Source organism: Arachis hypogaea, chromosome 18 (assembly GCF_003086295.3).
Source record: "Arachis hypogaea cultivar Tifrunner chromosome 18, arahy.Tifrunner.gnm2.J5K5, whole genome shotgun sequence".
NCBI lineage: Eukaryota > Viridiplantae > Streptophyta > Magnoliopsida > Fabales > Fabaceae > Arachis > Arachis hypogaea.
In genome coordinates this window covers 128,168,249-128,183,558 of record NC_092053.1, presented here as the reverse complement: position 1 = coordinate 128,183,558, position 15,310 = coordinate 128,168,249, and the positions used below count along the sequence as shown (strand labels likewise).

The 15,310-nt window shown below is 30.5% G+C and overlaps 1 protein-coding gene across 3 annotated transcripts; it reads right to left on the bottom strand.

Annotated features, from left to right (window-relative positions):
* Nucleotides 1–1,999: 1,999 nt before the first annotated feature.
* LOC112770958 (protein TIFY 8) lies at nucleotides 2,000–10,097 on the bottom strand. 3 transcript variants are annotated; one of them, XM_025815472.2, is made up of 6 exons: nucleotides 8,749–10,097; nucleotides 7,668–7,855; nucleotides 7,098–7,543; nucleotides 6,917–7,004; nucleotides 2,910–3,120; nucleotides 2,000–2,343 (listed from the first exon to the last, which is right to left on the bottom strand). In XM_025815472.2, exons 1-6 carry the CDS (start codon nucleotides 8,969–8,971, stop codon nucleotides 2,246–2,248), a joined length of 1,254 nt encoding a protein of 417 aa, XP_025671257.1. In that variant the 5' UTR covers nucleotides 8,972–10,097; the 3' UTR covers nucleotides 2,000–2,245. The 3 variants fall into 3 exon arrangements, with proteins under 3 accessions (XP_025671257.1, XP_025671258.1, XP_025671259.1); XM_025815473.2 differs by having other exon boundaries at nucleotides 2,000–2,337; XM_025815474.2 differs by having other exon boundaries at nucleotides 2,000–2,326; nucleotides 8,749–9,106.
* Nucleotides 10,098–15,310: the final 5,213 nt, after the last annotated feature.

Below are 15,310 nucleotides of genomic sequence, written 5' to 3'. Positions count from 1 at the left end.
AATTTAACCATTTACTCAACATTGGTTGTGAATGTCGTGAATATTTTTCTCAAACGTGAATGATCAATTCAGAGCTACTCAAGCAATCCATGTTACAAACTTAAAATGATAATGATGAAATTGAGATAAGTAGTGGACTATGTAGAGATCTAGAGACATCAAATGAAGATCTCATTTAGTTTGTTATATATGTTTAATGCTACTTGTGAAATATTTGAAAAGAAGAAATTTTTTTTACTCATGATAATGCTAGTGCTACTTATGATGTTATTATATCTTTTGAATTTGTCTTTATTTTACATTTAATGAAAAAATATACTAGATGATATTCATAATCTTTGTCAAGCGTTGCAATGGAAAACCAAGATATATTGAATTTCATTAATTCTAATTTCTACTACCATATCCAAAAATGAGGGAATCTTTATTCAAAGATGTTATACTATTATTATTATTATGTGAGAAGCATGATGTTAAAGTTCCTTATATGAATGCATTATATATTTCTAGAAGAGGTCGAAATCGCAAAATTGTTGACCAAATCTCAATCGAGTATACTGTTGTGTTAACTTATTTATTGATACAATGGATACTCAATTGCAAGAACTTAATAATAAATCGATTCAATGACAATATAAAAGAATTACTTACTTTTAAGTTAAACTTTAGATCCCAATTATAAATTTTTTTTATGTGGTTAAAATATGTAAACTCACAAAACGACTTTATTCTCGTGACTCGTTACACATTTGAATACAAGCTCGACATTATGAACTTTGAATACAAGCTCGACATTATGAACTTGATATTCCTAATCATGTTGAATTGAGAAGTCTATCCATAATTCTTATGCAATACAGAAAATCTATACTATATCTTTTAATTGATCATTTGATTCTCTTGGTATTGACTCTCACTTGTATAGTTGTATGCACTGATGGAGAGAGTGGGAATTCATGGTATGGAATCATGAAAAATCTGGATCTTATACTGTTAAAATGTTTTTCGCAGGTTTTCTATAGAGAAGAAGGTTCGGCAGAGGGTCAATTACTCCTCCAGTTTTACAAAGCCTCTGGTCAAATTTGGTACCTTGTGGAGTTTATGAAAAGCTAGAAATGCTATGATCTTCGTAAGGAGTTAAATGTGGCCAGTGGCCACAATCAAAGAGGAGGGGTTATTTTGCAAACAAACCTGAGGTGCATGAGCTTCAGGGGTCATCTTTTCTCAAGAAAAGTGCTAATAGATATATGAATCTTATTATGGTATTGATATGTTTTGGATTGTAGCTGTGTAGTGTGTTTTGTTGTGTTATACTCTTGTGCTTGGTCTGATTTGTTGTTTGTTTGAGGGTTTTTTTTTTGTTTCCCCCGGTGTTCTCTAGGTCGATAGGTCAAAGACTAATAGTCGGTTGGTAGGTCAAAGACTAATCCAACGTGGATTACTCCATTTATAAGGGTCTGTCACTGACCAATGAGTTGCTACTTGTACAAAGCAAAATTCAAACTCTCGACACTTGCTTAAGCAGACGAGTGAGCTGACCACTCGACTAACCCAAATTAATTGTTTATTTGAGGTTCTATTTTGCCTCTACCCGGTTTTGGGTTTGTTGAGATGTATCGAAAAGAACCACCAAAAGATATTTTTCAACTATAAATATTATCAAAACAAAATAGAAGAAAATTTGCTAAAAGATTTGACAAATTTTATTATGGATGAATTTGAAGATTTAAAGAAACCTTGCATTCTTCCTCCCTTATAAAGGTAGAACACACAAAGCTATGTAGGTCGAAACGGATCAAGATTAGCCAAACCCTTTGGTGATGAAACTCAATTGTAGGTTGTTCCATCAAAAGATCAAAACTAATAGTTATACTGTTATAGTAACCATAAAATGATGTTCCTAAGAAAGACCAGCATCAAGTAACTTTATTCAGATCAATTGATACTAAATTAAACTACATATGTAAGCACTAGTTGAACATAGAGGCGATGAGGCAACCTTAGACAAGAACAAGTCTTCGTTATCTAAAAATTTTTTGTACCAAAATGGAAACCGCAGTACAAGATCCTCTTAATGTTAGAAAAAAAGGGAAAAAAAAAGGTTAATAAGTTATAAGATTAGAAGAAAATTTGATACACTAAGAGGATGATACTCAATAGTTATCAGAATAAGAGAAAGCTCTTTCTTAAGCCTTCCAATTAATTAATAGAACATAAACAAACCTTTCAGACTCAAAACTCGGTATCATTGTGCTCTTTTTTTGTCTTCAGATCTGGGTTCAGATGCTTGAACAGGATTTCTTGTATGTTTAGATACAATGCTTCCCTGGTTTGCCACTACAACTAGTTATTTAGCAATACATAACAAAATGATGAACGATTAGAACGACATAAACTCGGCGAATAATGCAATTAACCACCCTGAAACATTGGTTCATGTGCAATTTACAGCTTCTATTAAGGGGTAATTTTGTCAATGATGTAAATGAATAATTTTGGAAAAAGAAAATGTTAACATAAGTCTTTGGCACTGCTTGATTACTGCATATACAAACCAAAGTTCAGGAGGGTTAATTGCACTTTTCTTGTTCTAGGAAGAGAAACATTATCCCATAAAGTTTAAATAGATCATAAGCTAAAAAAGCAATGAGCAAATTTTGAGTTGGTATAAACAAATTCTATGAGAAGGAATGCTAATAAATTACTAAAGCATGAAAATGATTTACAAATAGAACAATTAGACGTCGTTTTATGCATGTAACCATTTAACTCGGCTTATTGAGACAACAGTTAGTTGTTTTATAAAAAGGGATGTGATCAACCTTTGGAGCTCTTATCTTTTTGGCAGTAGAAATTAGAAAGTACTCCTGATGAGAAATCAAAAACATGCACCTATGTTGGAGGATTACCTGCCGGAGTAGATATTCGATCACCAGGCACAATGGCATGGCTAGAACTTCCAGTAATGGGCAACCTCCCGTGAAGATCATGTGGGATACCCGTGTCGTTCTCTCCGCTGTGCAAGTTACTATCATTTGCCAGCTTTACAGAAGATTTTGGTGAGAATGCTGTTGACCATGATCCGCCATTTGACCCGGCTAAAGACATTATAACATCTGCCTGCATATATTAGATGAAAACATGAAATCATGTACCCTCATTCTGCATGCATAGAATTTCAGATCCTAAATAATGACATAAATTAAGACTTTTCTATAGTATGCACCTTGAAATTTTCCAAGAACATCATAGCTGCTCATTATTTAATATTTAAACACAGCAATAGATTAAAACATTGGAAGGGACTATACTCTATAGCATCAAGTGATCAATTACGCTGACCAAACCTAATAAGATAAGGCTTAGAATCATTATTGTTTTGTTGTTGTGTTGTACTTTTTTTTTTTTTGTTTACCCAAACGGTATCCCCCAACCCGACAGGTTAAGGACTAATCCATCGCGGATATGAGCTCCATTTAAGGATCTGCCGCTGGCCAATGAGTTGCTGTATGCACAAGGCGGGGTTCGAACTCCCGAAACTTGCTTAAGCGGACGAGTGAGCTGACCACTCGACCAACCCAAGTTGATACCGTGTACACAAGATTAATAATAAGGTTAAAAAGTTTAACATATCCTCACTATATTTTGATTAAAGCAAACAATTAATATCCTAAATATAGATACCAACTAAAACAAAGACGATGAATTTCGTGATGCTCATATTAATGTGATAACCAATTTGTCATTTCCATGTCCAGAAAGCCTTTTCCAAAGCAAAGCATGCCCTTTAAGAGCCTCTCATTGTCCGCATCAGCGACCTACTAATTTTGATTTTGTAGCAATGTACCTATTTAAGTGGTTTTACAGAAGCTTATTATCATTTTAATCCATTGACACCAATGGTTACACGCAATTTTAAGGTATATTTAGGATATACAACTATATGAATACTAATCATTCTGGTCATAATCAATACTTGAAAACTTTCCAAATAGATATCCAAAAGCACATTTAAAAATAAATAATCACAAAGCACACGTACTTGCTCAATACAACTAACCAAGTAACCAATATTAAGAGATTACCAAAAGAGAAATTTGCTGAAAACCAGCATAACAGCATTGAATGCCAACAGATTTTGAAACTCAAGGCAGTAAATGGGATCCCAAGACGCATTGTAACATCTTGCTGCTAACTTATAATTTCAGGAAAGAGATCATACAACATGGCCCAACATTTGCACCAAGAAGTAAAATTAACCAAGAAACAAGGTAACATTGGATCTTCTTTAAATTGATGCTATTGAAAGAAAATTTAATGTTTCATCTACAAATCAGAATTTAAGCGCAAGCCTAGCACAATTTATACCCCAAAGGCCAACCTTGTAAAAGTTTGATACAACTAGCTATAGCAATAAATTCCAAGTCTTAGCTTTTACTGGAAATATGTTTTGGAAAGTCAAAAAAATAAAAATAAAAATGAGTTCTAAAATTTCCATATCTCAGCCATAGAAAAAATTTGGAAAAGTTCAAGACAAAAACCCTGAAGAAAATAAAAAGCAGACAAAAGGGGAACAATAACCAACTTGATCACTATCACAACAAAAGCCACCATTACAGTTTCCCACTACCACTGGGTAGGGTTGACAGCATAATTAAATGATGCCATGGTGTTCTATTGTGAATCACACACCCTTAGGCAAACCACTAAATCTAAATCCTTCTCAAGAGTTTCACCTATTACTTTTCTTGGTATCTTTATTGAACTACCATTCATTTGATGTACTTGGCTTATTCATGCCTCCAAATATTTGCTTCACATGTGATTATACCACTAAAAGCAAGATTCTTTTCCACAATAGGTGGTGCTATACCAAATCATATATTAACAAAAAACCAGAAACAAGCTATTTCCCCAAAATATAAGGTTGACTAAGGGTGGGTTTGGTAAACCTTATGCTTTTCAAAAGTTGCTTATCTTTCTTGGCTTTCCAAAGATAGCTTTTCAAAAATTGCAACAGTTATGTTTGGTAAAAAAAAATAAAAGTGGCTTTCAATAAACTTTTAAGTTACAAAAATAGTGTTCGGTGAAATTACTTTTAATTTTTTGAATTCAATAGTTATAGTCATAAGCGTAATAAAGTACATCTAGCTATTTATTAACATATAAAATTATATTAGACTTTTTTTTTTTAAAAGCATAAGCTAGCATTGGAAAAAATCTTTATATGTACTTTCAAAAGCATCTCTAGCCTTTAAAAACTAAAACACAATCACATTGTATTATTTTATTCAACAAACACAAAGTGAGTGCTTATGCTTCTGAAAAGACAAGCACCTCTCCAATCAGCTTTACCAAAACCACCCTAAATGGATTAATAATAAGTACTTTCCTATTACAAGTAACTTCTTTAATTTCCCAGTCATCCTGTATTCTGTCATAACTACTGTTGTATGTACTTCAAACACTATTGTGACAACTAACACCAAAAAATCATTAATTATTTTCTATTATAAAGAGCCAATCAACAGAATATATATTCTGGAATACTAAAAGAAAAGTGCACAAGTTCTCATCAGTAATTGAAAATACACCAATAGTGGTTTCCACCCAAGCACCATAACATAGCAATTGCATTATTGGTTGCTACAAATCCTTTTACATTGCAATTAAAAAGTAAAACAACTTCAGATTGATATGGTACTTATGTAAATCAACACAGCTCATTATTTTGCACTAGGTACCATAAAGAACTATGACACAAGGTTAAATCAGGCCTTCTCCAAGTCCCATTGATGAAAGAACATATGGTGTTTCATCAACAGCTAAACATACAAGAATTAAGTGCTTTCATCTACTGCTCAGAGTCTGCCGAAGTCAAGCATAATTTATACAATAATCTTCAAACCTATCCAGTTCTTAGCTTTAATTTAACATTAGAAAATTATTTTGGAAAGCCAAAAAGTAATAGGAAGTCCATAAACTCCCAAAAGAAGCAAACATGTTGGAAAGTACAAGACAAAAGTACGAGGGGAAAGAAAAGACAGAAAGGGGAATAAGACTGATCTTAAACACTACTCCCAACCAACAACAACAACCAATCCTTAACCCATTAGCTAGGCTTGATTACAAGGATCAATCGATACTATCGTGCCCTATTGTGAACCACGGCTATAGACAAAACACTTAAAGCAACTCCGATCTTTTTCACACTAAGTGCTACCCCAAATTACTTCCCAGTAAACAATTGACAAGATTTTTCCTACTAGAACTACATGGGATAGGTAAAATAGATAAAACAGCGTTTTTCATGTTTTATTGTAAGCCATTTCTAAAGACAAACCATTTCAATCTAAATTCTTATAATCAATTTGTCAATAACACCAAAAGCACTCTTCCATTTTGTCCATAAAGCCTAAATCCTATTGTTTACATCTATTTTTCCATCATTTTTGTATTATAAGTGCTATACCAACTTTAAACACAGGTATTCTTATATAAAGAGCAGCATATACATTCTGGAATACCAGAAAAAGGTTAGGATAACTGTTCAAGTAGAAAATACTGAATAGTGATTTTCCATCTGGGTGCCAAAACTTAAGCAGAGTTGAATCAATGATTGCCACAGAGCTTTTTTCAGCTGCAATTATAGGTTCAACAGAGGCACAAGATGGTGCAATGACAAAGTAAAGCAAGCTCTAGCAACTACATTAGAGTGGTATGGTTTCTATGGAAATCAATCCAGTATATCAATACATGTTTCTCAACAATAATTGGAACAGAAGCATAGTTATCATATAGGAGTTAAATTTTGCTTGAAAAATTGCCAGTCAGCCTAATTAATTAGAGGCCTTATTTCACTGAAAGTAAACATGTAATAAACAGATACGGCAAGCTACCAATAAGACAGACCGACCTTGTGAGGGTGGACATCATCGAAAACATGAGCCTGACCCCCATAAAATATAGTCATCTGGCGGCTGGAAGATTTTTGGCCATGTTGACTGCAACCAATACCAAAATGAACCAAAATCAAGTAGCTTCTCCATTTTGTGAGAGGGACCAAAAGTAGAAAGAACCAAGGTGGAAAGATTTACCTTGGAAGTGCCGATGATTCGGGGTCCACTACATTACTTACAGTCTTTGTCCTGCTTCCACCAAGAAACCCTGCAGATGATGATTTCTCAATGCCCAAAGCAGTTGGGTTTATGGAACTTAAAATGCCAGGGCCCTTAATTCCTGTTCTAGATCCTTCATCAGCAGCTGACTGAGAAATAAATGAAGGACCGGCATTGGCATCCCTCATTTTGTTTGAGGCTATTTGGTGTACAAACGGCGTCAGTTGACCTCCACGCGGGGGATGCTGCATGGAAGGGCCAACATTCATGAGTAAAGATCGTTCCCATTTATTGGCATCAAGCTTGGAATTTGTAGGAGGCTGAAATAGAGAAGCAGACATTGGCTTCAGCGACTGCATACCGAGCAACACTTCGTCATCATTTGGCCTTCTAAGCTTCTCTCCTCCGGCAGCACTACGAAGGACCTGTTTCAAAATAGAACTTTTAGATATCAATGAGTATAGGAGACAAATCAAGAGCACCTTTTTCTTATTCAGTAATTGTAGACACAGGATAGGAAAAAAGAATTATTCGGCATTTCAATCAAACCTTCATCAAATGAGAGTTTTGAAAGGAATCAGGGACCATTTGGAAGGCATCTCTGGAGGAACCCATAAAAGTAGAATCAGAATTGCTTCTCTTGTTTCCCACTAATCTGTTGCTTATCTCGGTGCCAGAAAAATCACTTCGTGGACCATAGTATGGAACCCCTTCAAGATGATTCCCTACCTGTTTTTCTATCAAATTGATGAGGGGAAATACATTACATTTATAGAAACAAGAACCATTAAAAGATTTCTTTAAGTAAGCAAGCACATCTACTCAATAGTAATGCCTTATAGTTTTCACTATAATTGACAAGACAGAAGTCACAACCATAGTTTCACTCTAATTGCTATTCAAAATGATTGATTAAATTCAGCACTCCAAGTTGTAAAACGAAAAAGGTGGCCACTCATTAAGATTATTAGCAAAAACCCAATGAAAAATAACAAATGCAGAAAAATGAAAAAGAGAATCAAGCCCAAAACAATCGTGTAAAGCAATTGGAACAACTCCAACGCAGAATAAACGCTGCCATTAATTAAATTTACATTACCCAAAATTAAAAAAAAAATTAAAAAGCTACTACTATGTTAAGCTAAATACTCTAGACTGAAAGCTAATGAAGGAAATAACTATTTAAGGAAAATAAATAAATAGAACAAAAATTCCAAAGACACACCAAAATTATGTTATTAAACCATAAGAATCAACCTACCCTAACACTGAGAGAGAGAGAGAGAGAGAGAGAGAGAGAGAGAGAGAGAGAACAACAACAGTGGATGAGAATTGATGCATAGAAACAGATCACAAGTAACAAAACAATGCTCTTCAAAAGAGTTTTTTTTTTTTTTTTCATTTTCAAAAAATAATTACATAATGCGCTTATGATGAAAAGAAGTTTTTCTTAAATTATTTATTTAAAAATATTCACTGAAAAGTTTGAACTAAGTATGGAAAAAAGTGGAGTTACCAAGTTAGAAAGAACAAAAAGATTGCATTTTAAGGTTAAACGCAAATGGCGGGTTGGAAGGGGGTACTACTACTACTACTACTAACTCGGTAACTCGGTGAGTGAGTGACTCACCGGAAGCGATGTCGGAGGCGGCGGAGGAGGAGAAGGGGCCGCGTGCAGCGGCGGAGGAAGAGGAAGGTGAGAGGTCAGTAGAGAGGCGTATATCGTTGTTGGGCTTCATGCCGAGAAAGTCATGGAGAACATGGTGTTGTTGTTTTTGGGTGCTGCTACCACCGCCATTGTTGTTGTTGTGATGATGGTGGTGTTGCTGTGGCTGTGGCTGTGGCTGTGCCATTTCTCTCTCATCAACTCCATTTTCTCATCACCATCATCATCATTCAGAGAAAGAGAGAGAACAAGGAGAACAAAGACAAACAGGTTAAAAGAGAGAGAGAGAGAGAGAGAGAGAGAATAAGTGTTTATAGTGTGTGTGACAGAAAATGTGAGCCAGGATTAAAAAAAATCTAAAAAGACAAATTAAAAAAAAATTAACTATTTTGTGTTCTAAACACTATTTTAAAAATATAATAATAATTTTTATAAATATTCAATATTTTTTGAAAGTATTTTTGTTATTTTCTTTACTTTGATCATTTTCTCTACATTAAAAAATTATTGAAATTTATTTTAAAAATAATCATAATACTACATAAGAGTAAACTACTATTTCTACCCACAAAATTTGAAGATGTTGACATATTTATCTATCGAAGACAAAAATTACCATTTGTACCCATAAAAAATTATTTTTGCAAGCAAAATTATCCAAACCCTAAAAAATTAAATAAAATTTCTAAACTACCCTAATTTCCAGTCTCCACCACTAGTACCATCGTCTTCCCCCTCTTCCTTTTCACCCCTTTCTAAACCAAAATCTATTTCAGAGAGCCAGCCTCCCCATTTTCTCTTCTCTCTCTATTACATGCTATTGTTCTCTCTGGTGGCGTCGTCGGAACCCACAATCAGACCTTCCTATTTGAATTAGCAAGGTCCGGCACCAACACCCAACCGAGAAGCAAATCAACAATATCAGGAAAATGAGGTTGAAAGCACCTCAAGAACTTTAATGATATCAAAGTGATAACCCCAACAAGCCTATGCAACAAGCTCAATGAAGTTCTCTCATCCTCAAGCAGCACCTGACAAGCTTTGAGAATTGGCAAAGCATATCTCTTAGCTCCACGCCTCCATCAATATCCCCAACATTAAGAAACTCACGCAAACCTTTCAATGCCAATTCCTTCGTCCCATCAACGGCGTTGACATTGCTTAACAAGGGCAACGCCCAACCTATGAAACGGTCAACCAAACCACCAAGTATAACATGATTCAGTCTCCCGTTTAATGTCACAGAAACCAAACAGATCACTGCACATAGTGTACCGTACACTACAACAGTCGCTTGCCTAACCTCATACAACCTAAAGCAAAGAACGACAAAAGATAAAATTTTTATCAAAAAATTGGGGAAATTTTTAAAAACTGAAAATTGGAGAGTGGGGATTAAGGTTTAACTTGTCGGAGAGGAGTTGGGAGAGACCTTGGGAGAGGAAGTGAGCGGAGTGAGTAACGAGGAGAAAGTTGTAAAGGTAGAGGATGGCGCTGTGGAGGGAAGCGATGGCGGCGAGGCGAGGGGAAGGGTCTGGGAGCGCGACCGATGAGACGGAGGTGGTGGACGAGGAGGGAGTGGGAGTATTGTCGTCGAAGGGGAGGGTGACAGAGAGAAGGGCGGCGAGCTAGTTGTGGTGGTGGTAGTTGGGGATGAGAGTGGTGGTAAAGAAGAGTTTGGGTGGTGGTGGAATTTGAGATTAGAAAAGTGGTGGTGAAGATAAGGGTAATTTAGTGATTTTAGGTAATTTTTTAGTGTTTGGATAATTTTGTTGTACAGAATCCATATTTCATGGGTACAAATGGTAATTCTTTTCTTTTGTGAGTAGATATGTCAACGTTTTCAACTTTCGTAGGTAGAAATGGTAGTTTACTCTACTACATAATCAATAAATATTCTAATTTTTTATTAACACTTGATTAGTAATAATTTGTATCTATATTTACAGAAATTTTGCATGTAAGAAATATATAATTTATACTTATATTTATTAAAATTTATATACATGAATCAATATAATTTATATTCATATTTTTTAGAATTTATATATATGAACTAATAAAATTTATTTATTAAAACTAATTTAATATTTATATTAGTAAAATAATAACTAAAAATACTAAAAATTATTGGCCCTAAGAATTTTTCTTATTTTAATATAGTTAACCTAGTTACAACTTACAAAAAACAAGAGGTTTCTCACCTTGAAAATAAATTTGAAGTTTTTTTTTAATCTCCTTTTAGTAGCAATTTAGCATCTAATTAGTTAACTAAAGTGGTGTTTAATTTTGAAAACAAAATAAAATATGACATTAAAAATAAAATTAAAAAATAAAAAATAAAATTAAAAAATAAAAAATAAAATTAAAAAATTAATATTTTTATATTTTATTATTAATAAATTAAATATAAAAAATAACAAATTATAAAAATTTAATTAAATCTCGTTTATAACAAATTTAGGAAAAAATATAATAAAAAATATGATTATAAAAAATTAATAAAAATAATAAAATAAAAAATAAAAAATAAATTATACCTTTTATTAATATCTCAAAAAAATACAAAATATATTATCTAATAGTTTGAAATATAATATTTTATTTGTCAAATATAATTTTATGTTTTAGTTTGTAGTGTTTGTGTCGATAAACAAACGTAACTTGATGGGCAAATTTGTTCTTTTTTAATGTTATTAAATCCTTAGAGTTTGTTATGTAGTAAAATAAAATAGATTATGAAAGAGATAGTAATAATTTTTTTTTACTTAAATTAATAGAACTTTTTGAAATAGATTCTGATTAACAATCAAAATCAAAAGGAGAAAACCAAAAGCAAAATAATACTTTTTTAATAAAAATTTGTATGTTAATTAATCTATGAACAAACATGTTAATTAAATTTGTTCAAGAAAAAAATAAATACAATCTCAATTTAGTCTTCGAAATTAAACACGGTAACTAATATGATATCTTCGAGTCAAATTTTATTACGATTATGTTAGCTTAGTATTGTGCGACAACAAACTATATTGAATCTATTTCTATATATGAAAATAGAAACCAAAGTGAAGATTAATGGTGGTAATTTACCGAGTGATGAACAAAAAATTTGCAAAATAGAATAAAAAAAAGTTGGATACTCAAATAATTATTATAAAAGTATAAAAGGTGGTCATGATAGGCATATGCAAGTGCGTATAAGAGACGGAAAATTTTGTACCCAACTTAGTAGGGTGTCCCAAAATAGTCCTTATCATGTTTTTATCTATATAATGGTGTTATGTTACAAAATCATAAATAAAAACCATATGAGGGAGAAGAACACGTTAATTATCTTAAGATAGAAAGTCAGTTGCAGTCGATTTTACGTGAAGTTGATACGTGAAAATCGTTAAATGATTTGACTGATTTGACTAAATTTTCATCTAACGGCTTTCAGGTATCAACTTCACGTAAAGTCGACTTCACCTGAGTTTTTACCTTATCTTAAACACAAGTGTTAGATAAGATTTTAAAGGGCGTGATAATCGAATTAATTATTATAATTTTTAATAGAATTAAACTTTAAAACTAATTTTCTTTTTTTCTTCAAAAAATCAACAAAAATATGTATGAAAGAATTTGAGATAAATAAAAATATACTCTAAAATTTATAAATATTAAAATATGCCTAAAAAATTAATTTCAATAAAAAATATATTTCAAACTTTACAAACGCACTAATGATATGATATTTTTGTCCATAAAAATTAATTTTTTGAGTATATTTCGATAATTTTTTTTATTTTTTATGTGTACTTTAAAAGAAAAAAATAAATAGGTTTTTAATTTTTTAATTCGAAAATACAAAAGTTTCTGACTAATTAAAAATACAAAATTTTTTTTAATCTTCTAAAATACGAGACATTTAAGTTCTTTCGTCCCAAATATATAAAAACAAATCAGTTTTCTAAAAAAACTTAAATATTTCATATTTTAAAAGATGAATAATTTTTATACTTTAAATTAATCAAGTCTTCGAGATAAAAAATCAAAAACTTATTTATAATTTACTTATACTTTTATAGTTTTTCTTATTTTGTTGTTTTTAATAAGGATTTTTTTATCTATCCGTCAGTGCTTTTAGAACTAATTATCAAATTGTCATAGATTTTGAACAAGGATGAAAAGCAACTTGGCTATTACTAGGCCAAACGGTTTCTTATTATATATTATGTTTTTTTAAAATATATTACATAATCATATATTATATTTTTTAATTAATATATAATCTATAATATATAATATATTTTTATTTTATGTTTACTCTTTTTAAATTAATTCTTTATATAATTATTCAAAACTATTAAAATAAATATTAAATTTTATTAAATATTTATAAAAAGTAAACAAAATTTTTTTTATTTATTATAAAATATTTATTTTTTAATTTATATATTTAGTAAAATTTTTAAGTTTTTACATATTTATTATATAAAAGAGTAATGTTATACATCCAAATTTTTTTATCAATCAAGTTCAACCAAGTTAAACAATAAGATTTAGAGTAATACTATTCATAATTAATTTTATTGATATTAGACCAACTTATTTAAATTTAGTTAAATAAAAATATTTAAATGTGTAATATTATTCTATAAAAAAATATGTATAGAATTTAAAAAGCTTAAGATAAATAATTTTAACTTGTATTTTTAGAGTATTTGTTAACAAAATTTTTTAAAGAAATTTAAAACTTCCTCTTGATCAAAATATTAAAAGATATCTTTTTCTTCGTCAAATTCTCGATAATGAGAGTATGTTTGTCCGATATAGTGTTGCATTGTAATAACTAAATTTGGTTAGTCTAATGATTTAGTATTGAAATTTTGAATTTTATTTTATAAATATAATAATTTATTGATAAATAATAAATTTTTAAATAAAACTTTCATCTATAATAAATTAATTTTTAATCTATTAAATTAAAAAAATTACCGTAGAAACTAAAAACAGTGTTGCACCGTGTTTTTTTTCCCTCTTGAGAGCTGAGTGGGTTGGGCGTGTTGACGTGAGTATGTAATAAATAAACTTGTAATCTTTGTCAGATTTTGTTCTTTGAGAGAGAGAATAATGAAAGAGAGGGTAATTCTCACATAATTGGAGTAATAATGGGTATTAAATTCACAATTTCAGAACATTAAATTCCGTTAATCCGTTCTGATGTGATTACGTTACTTTTTTCTCCTCATTAGTAGCGTATAATTAGCGTTACGAGTTTACGACATAATAATCATCAAAATCAGCTCTAAATTTATAAAAACAGTTATTTTAATCTCAAAAAATTTAATATGGAATATAATTTTTGGTCAAATTCTTCTATTATTCACTAACATTAACTAACGACATGACACGATAATAGACAGATCAATTCTTGATTGAAAATTGTGATGGACAAATCAGTCTTTATAACTGTTTTAAAAATTAGATGCACATATCAATCTCTATCTCTATAGTTATTTTAAAAATGAGATAAACATATTAATCTTATATCTATTTCGGAAACGATATCAAATATTATTTTTTTTAGAGTAAATTATCATTTTTATTCCTAATATTTGGGGTAAATTTTAAAGTTATCTCTAACATTTAAATCGTCTTATTTAAATTTCTAAGGTTTTAAACTAACTCAATGTTATTCTACTGTTAGAAATCTGTTAACAGAATTGACGGCGGGAGAAAATTAAGACGATTTTGAAACGTTGAAAACTTAAATAGGATGAAAACGTTGAAGACAAAAATGATACATAAAAATAAAATTTAATTTTATCATTCAATAATATTAATTTTTTACCGTACATATATTTCTTAATCACACCTAAGTGAATTACACTTAATCACATTACTTTTATTCTAAATAAATTTATTTTTTATAATTTCACTCTTAAAAATTTTTACTTATCATGAAATATTTGTAGAATGATTAGTACATAAATTTGCAAAAAAAAAATGATATAGATACAATAAAGTAATGTGATTCTAGTCATTCTACAAACATTTCATGATAAGTAAAAATCTTTAAGAGTAAAATTATAAAAAAATAAATTTATTTAAAATGAAAGTAATGTGATTATGTGTAATTTACTTAGGCGTGATTAAAAAATAATTGAATAACTATAAACTGTAAAAAATTGATATTATTAAAAGATAAAATTAAAATTTAATTCTATGTATCATTTTTATTCTCAATGTTTTCGTCATATTTAAATCCTTAACGTTTTAAAATCGTCTCAATTTTGTCTCACGGTTAATTTTATTAACAGCTCTCTAACGACATAACAACATTAAATCAATTTTAAAACGTTAAAAACTTAAATAGAACTATTTAAATATTAAAAACAACTTTAAAATTGGCCCAAAAGAAAAACAATACTTTACTCTTCTTCTTTATAACTTCCACTCAACTTCAGAGACGCTGTTACCCAATCAATCTCATAAAAGCTGTCAACATAACTTTTTTTTTTCTTCTCTTTAGTCAAAAAGA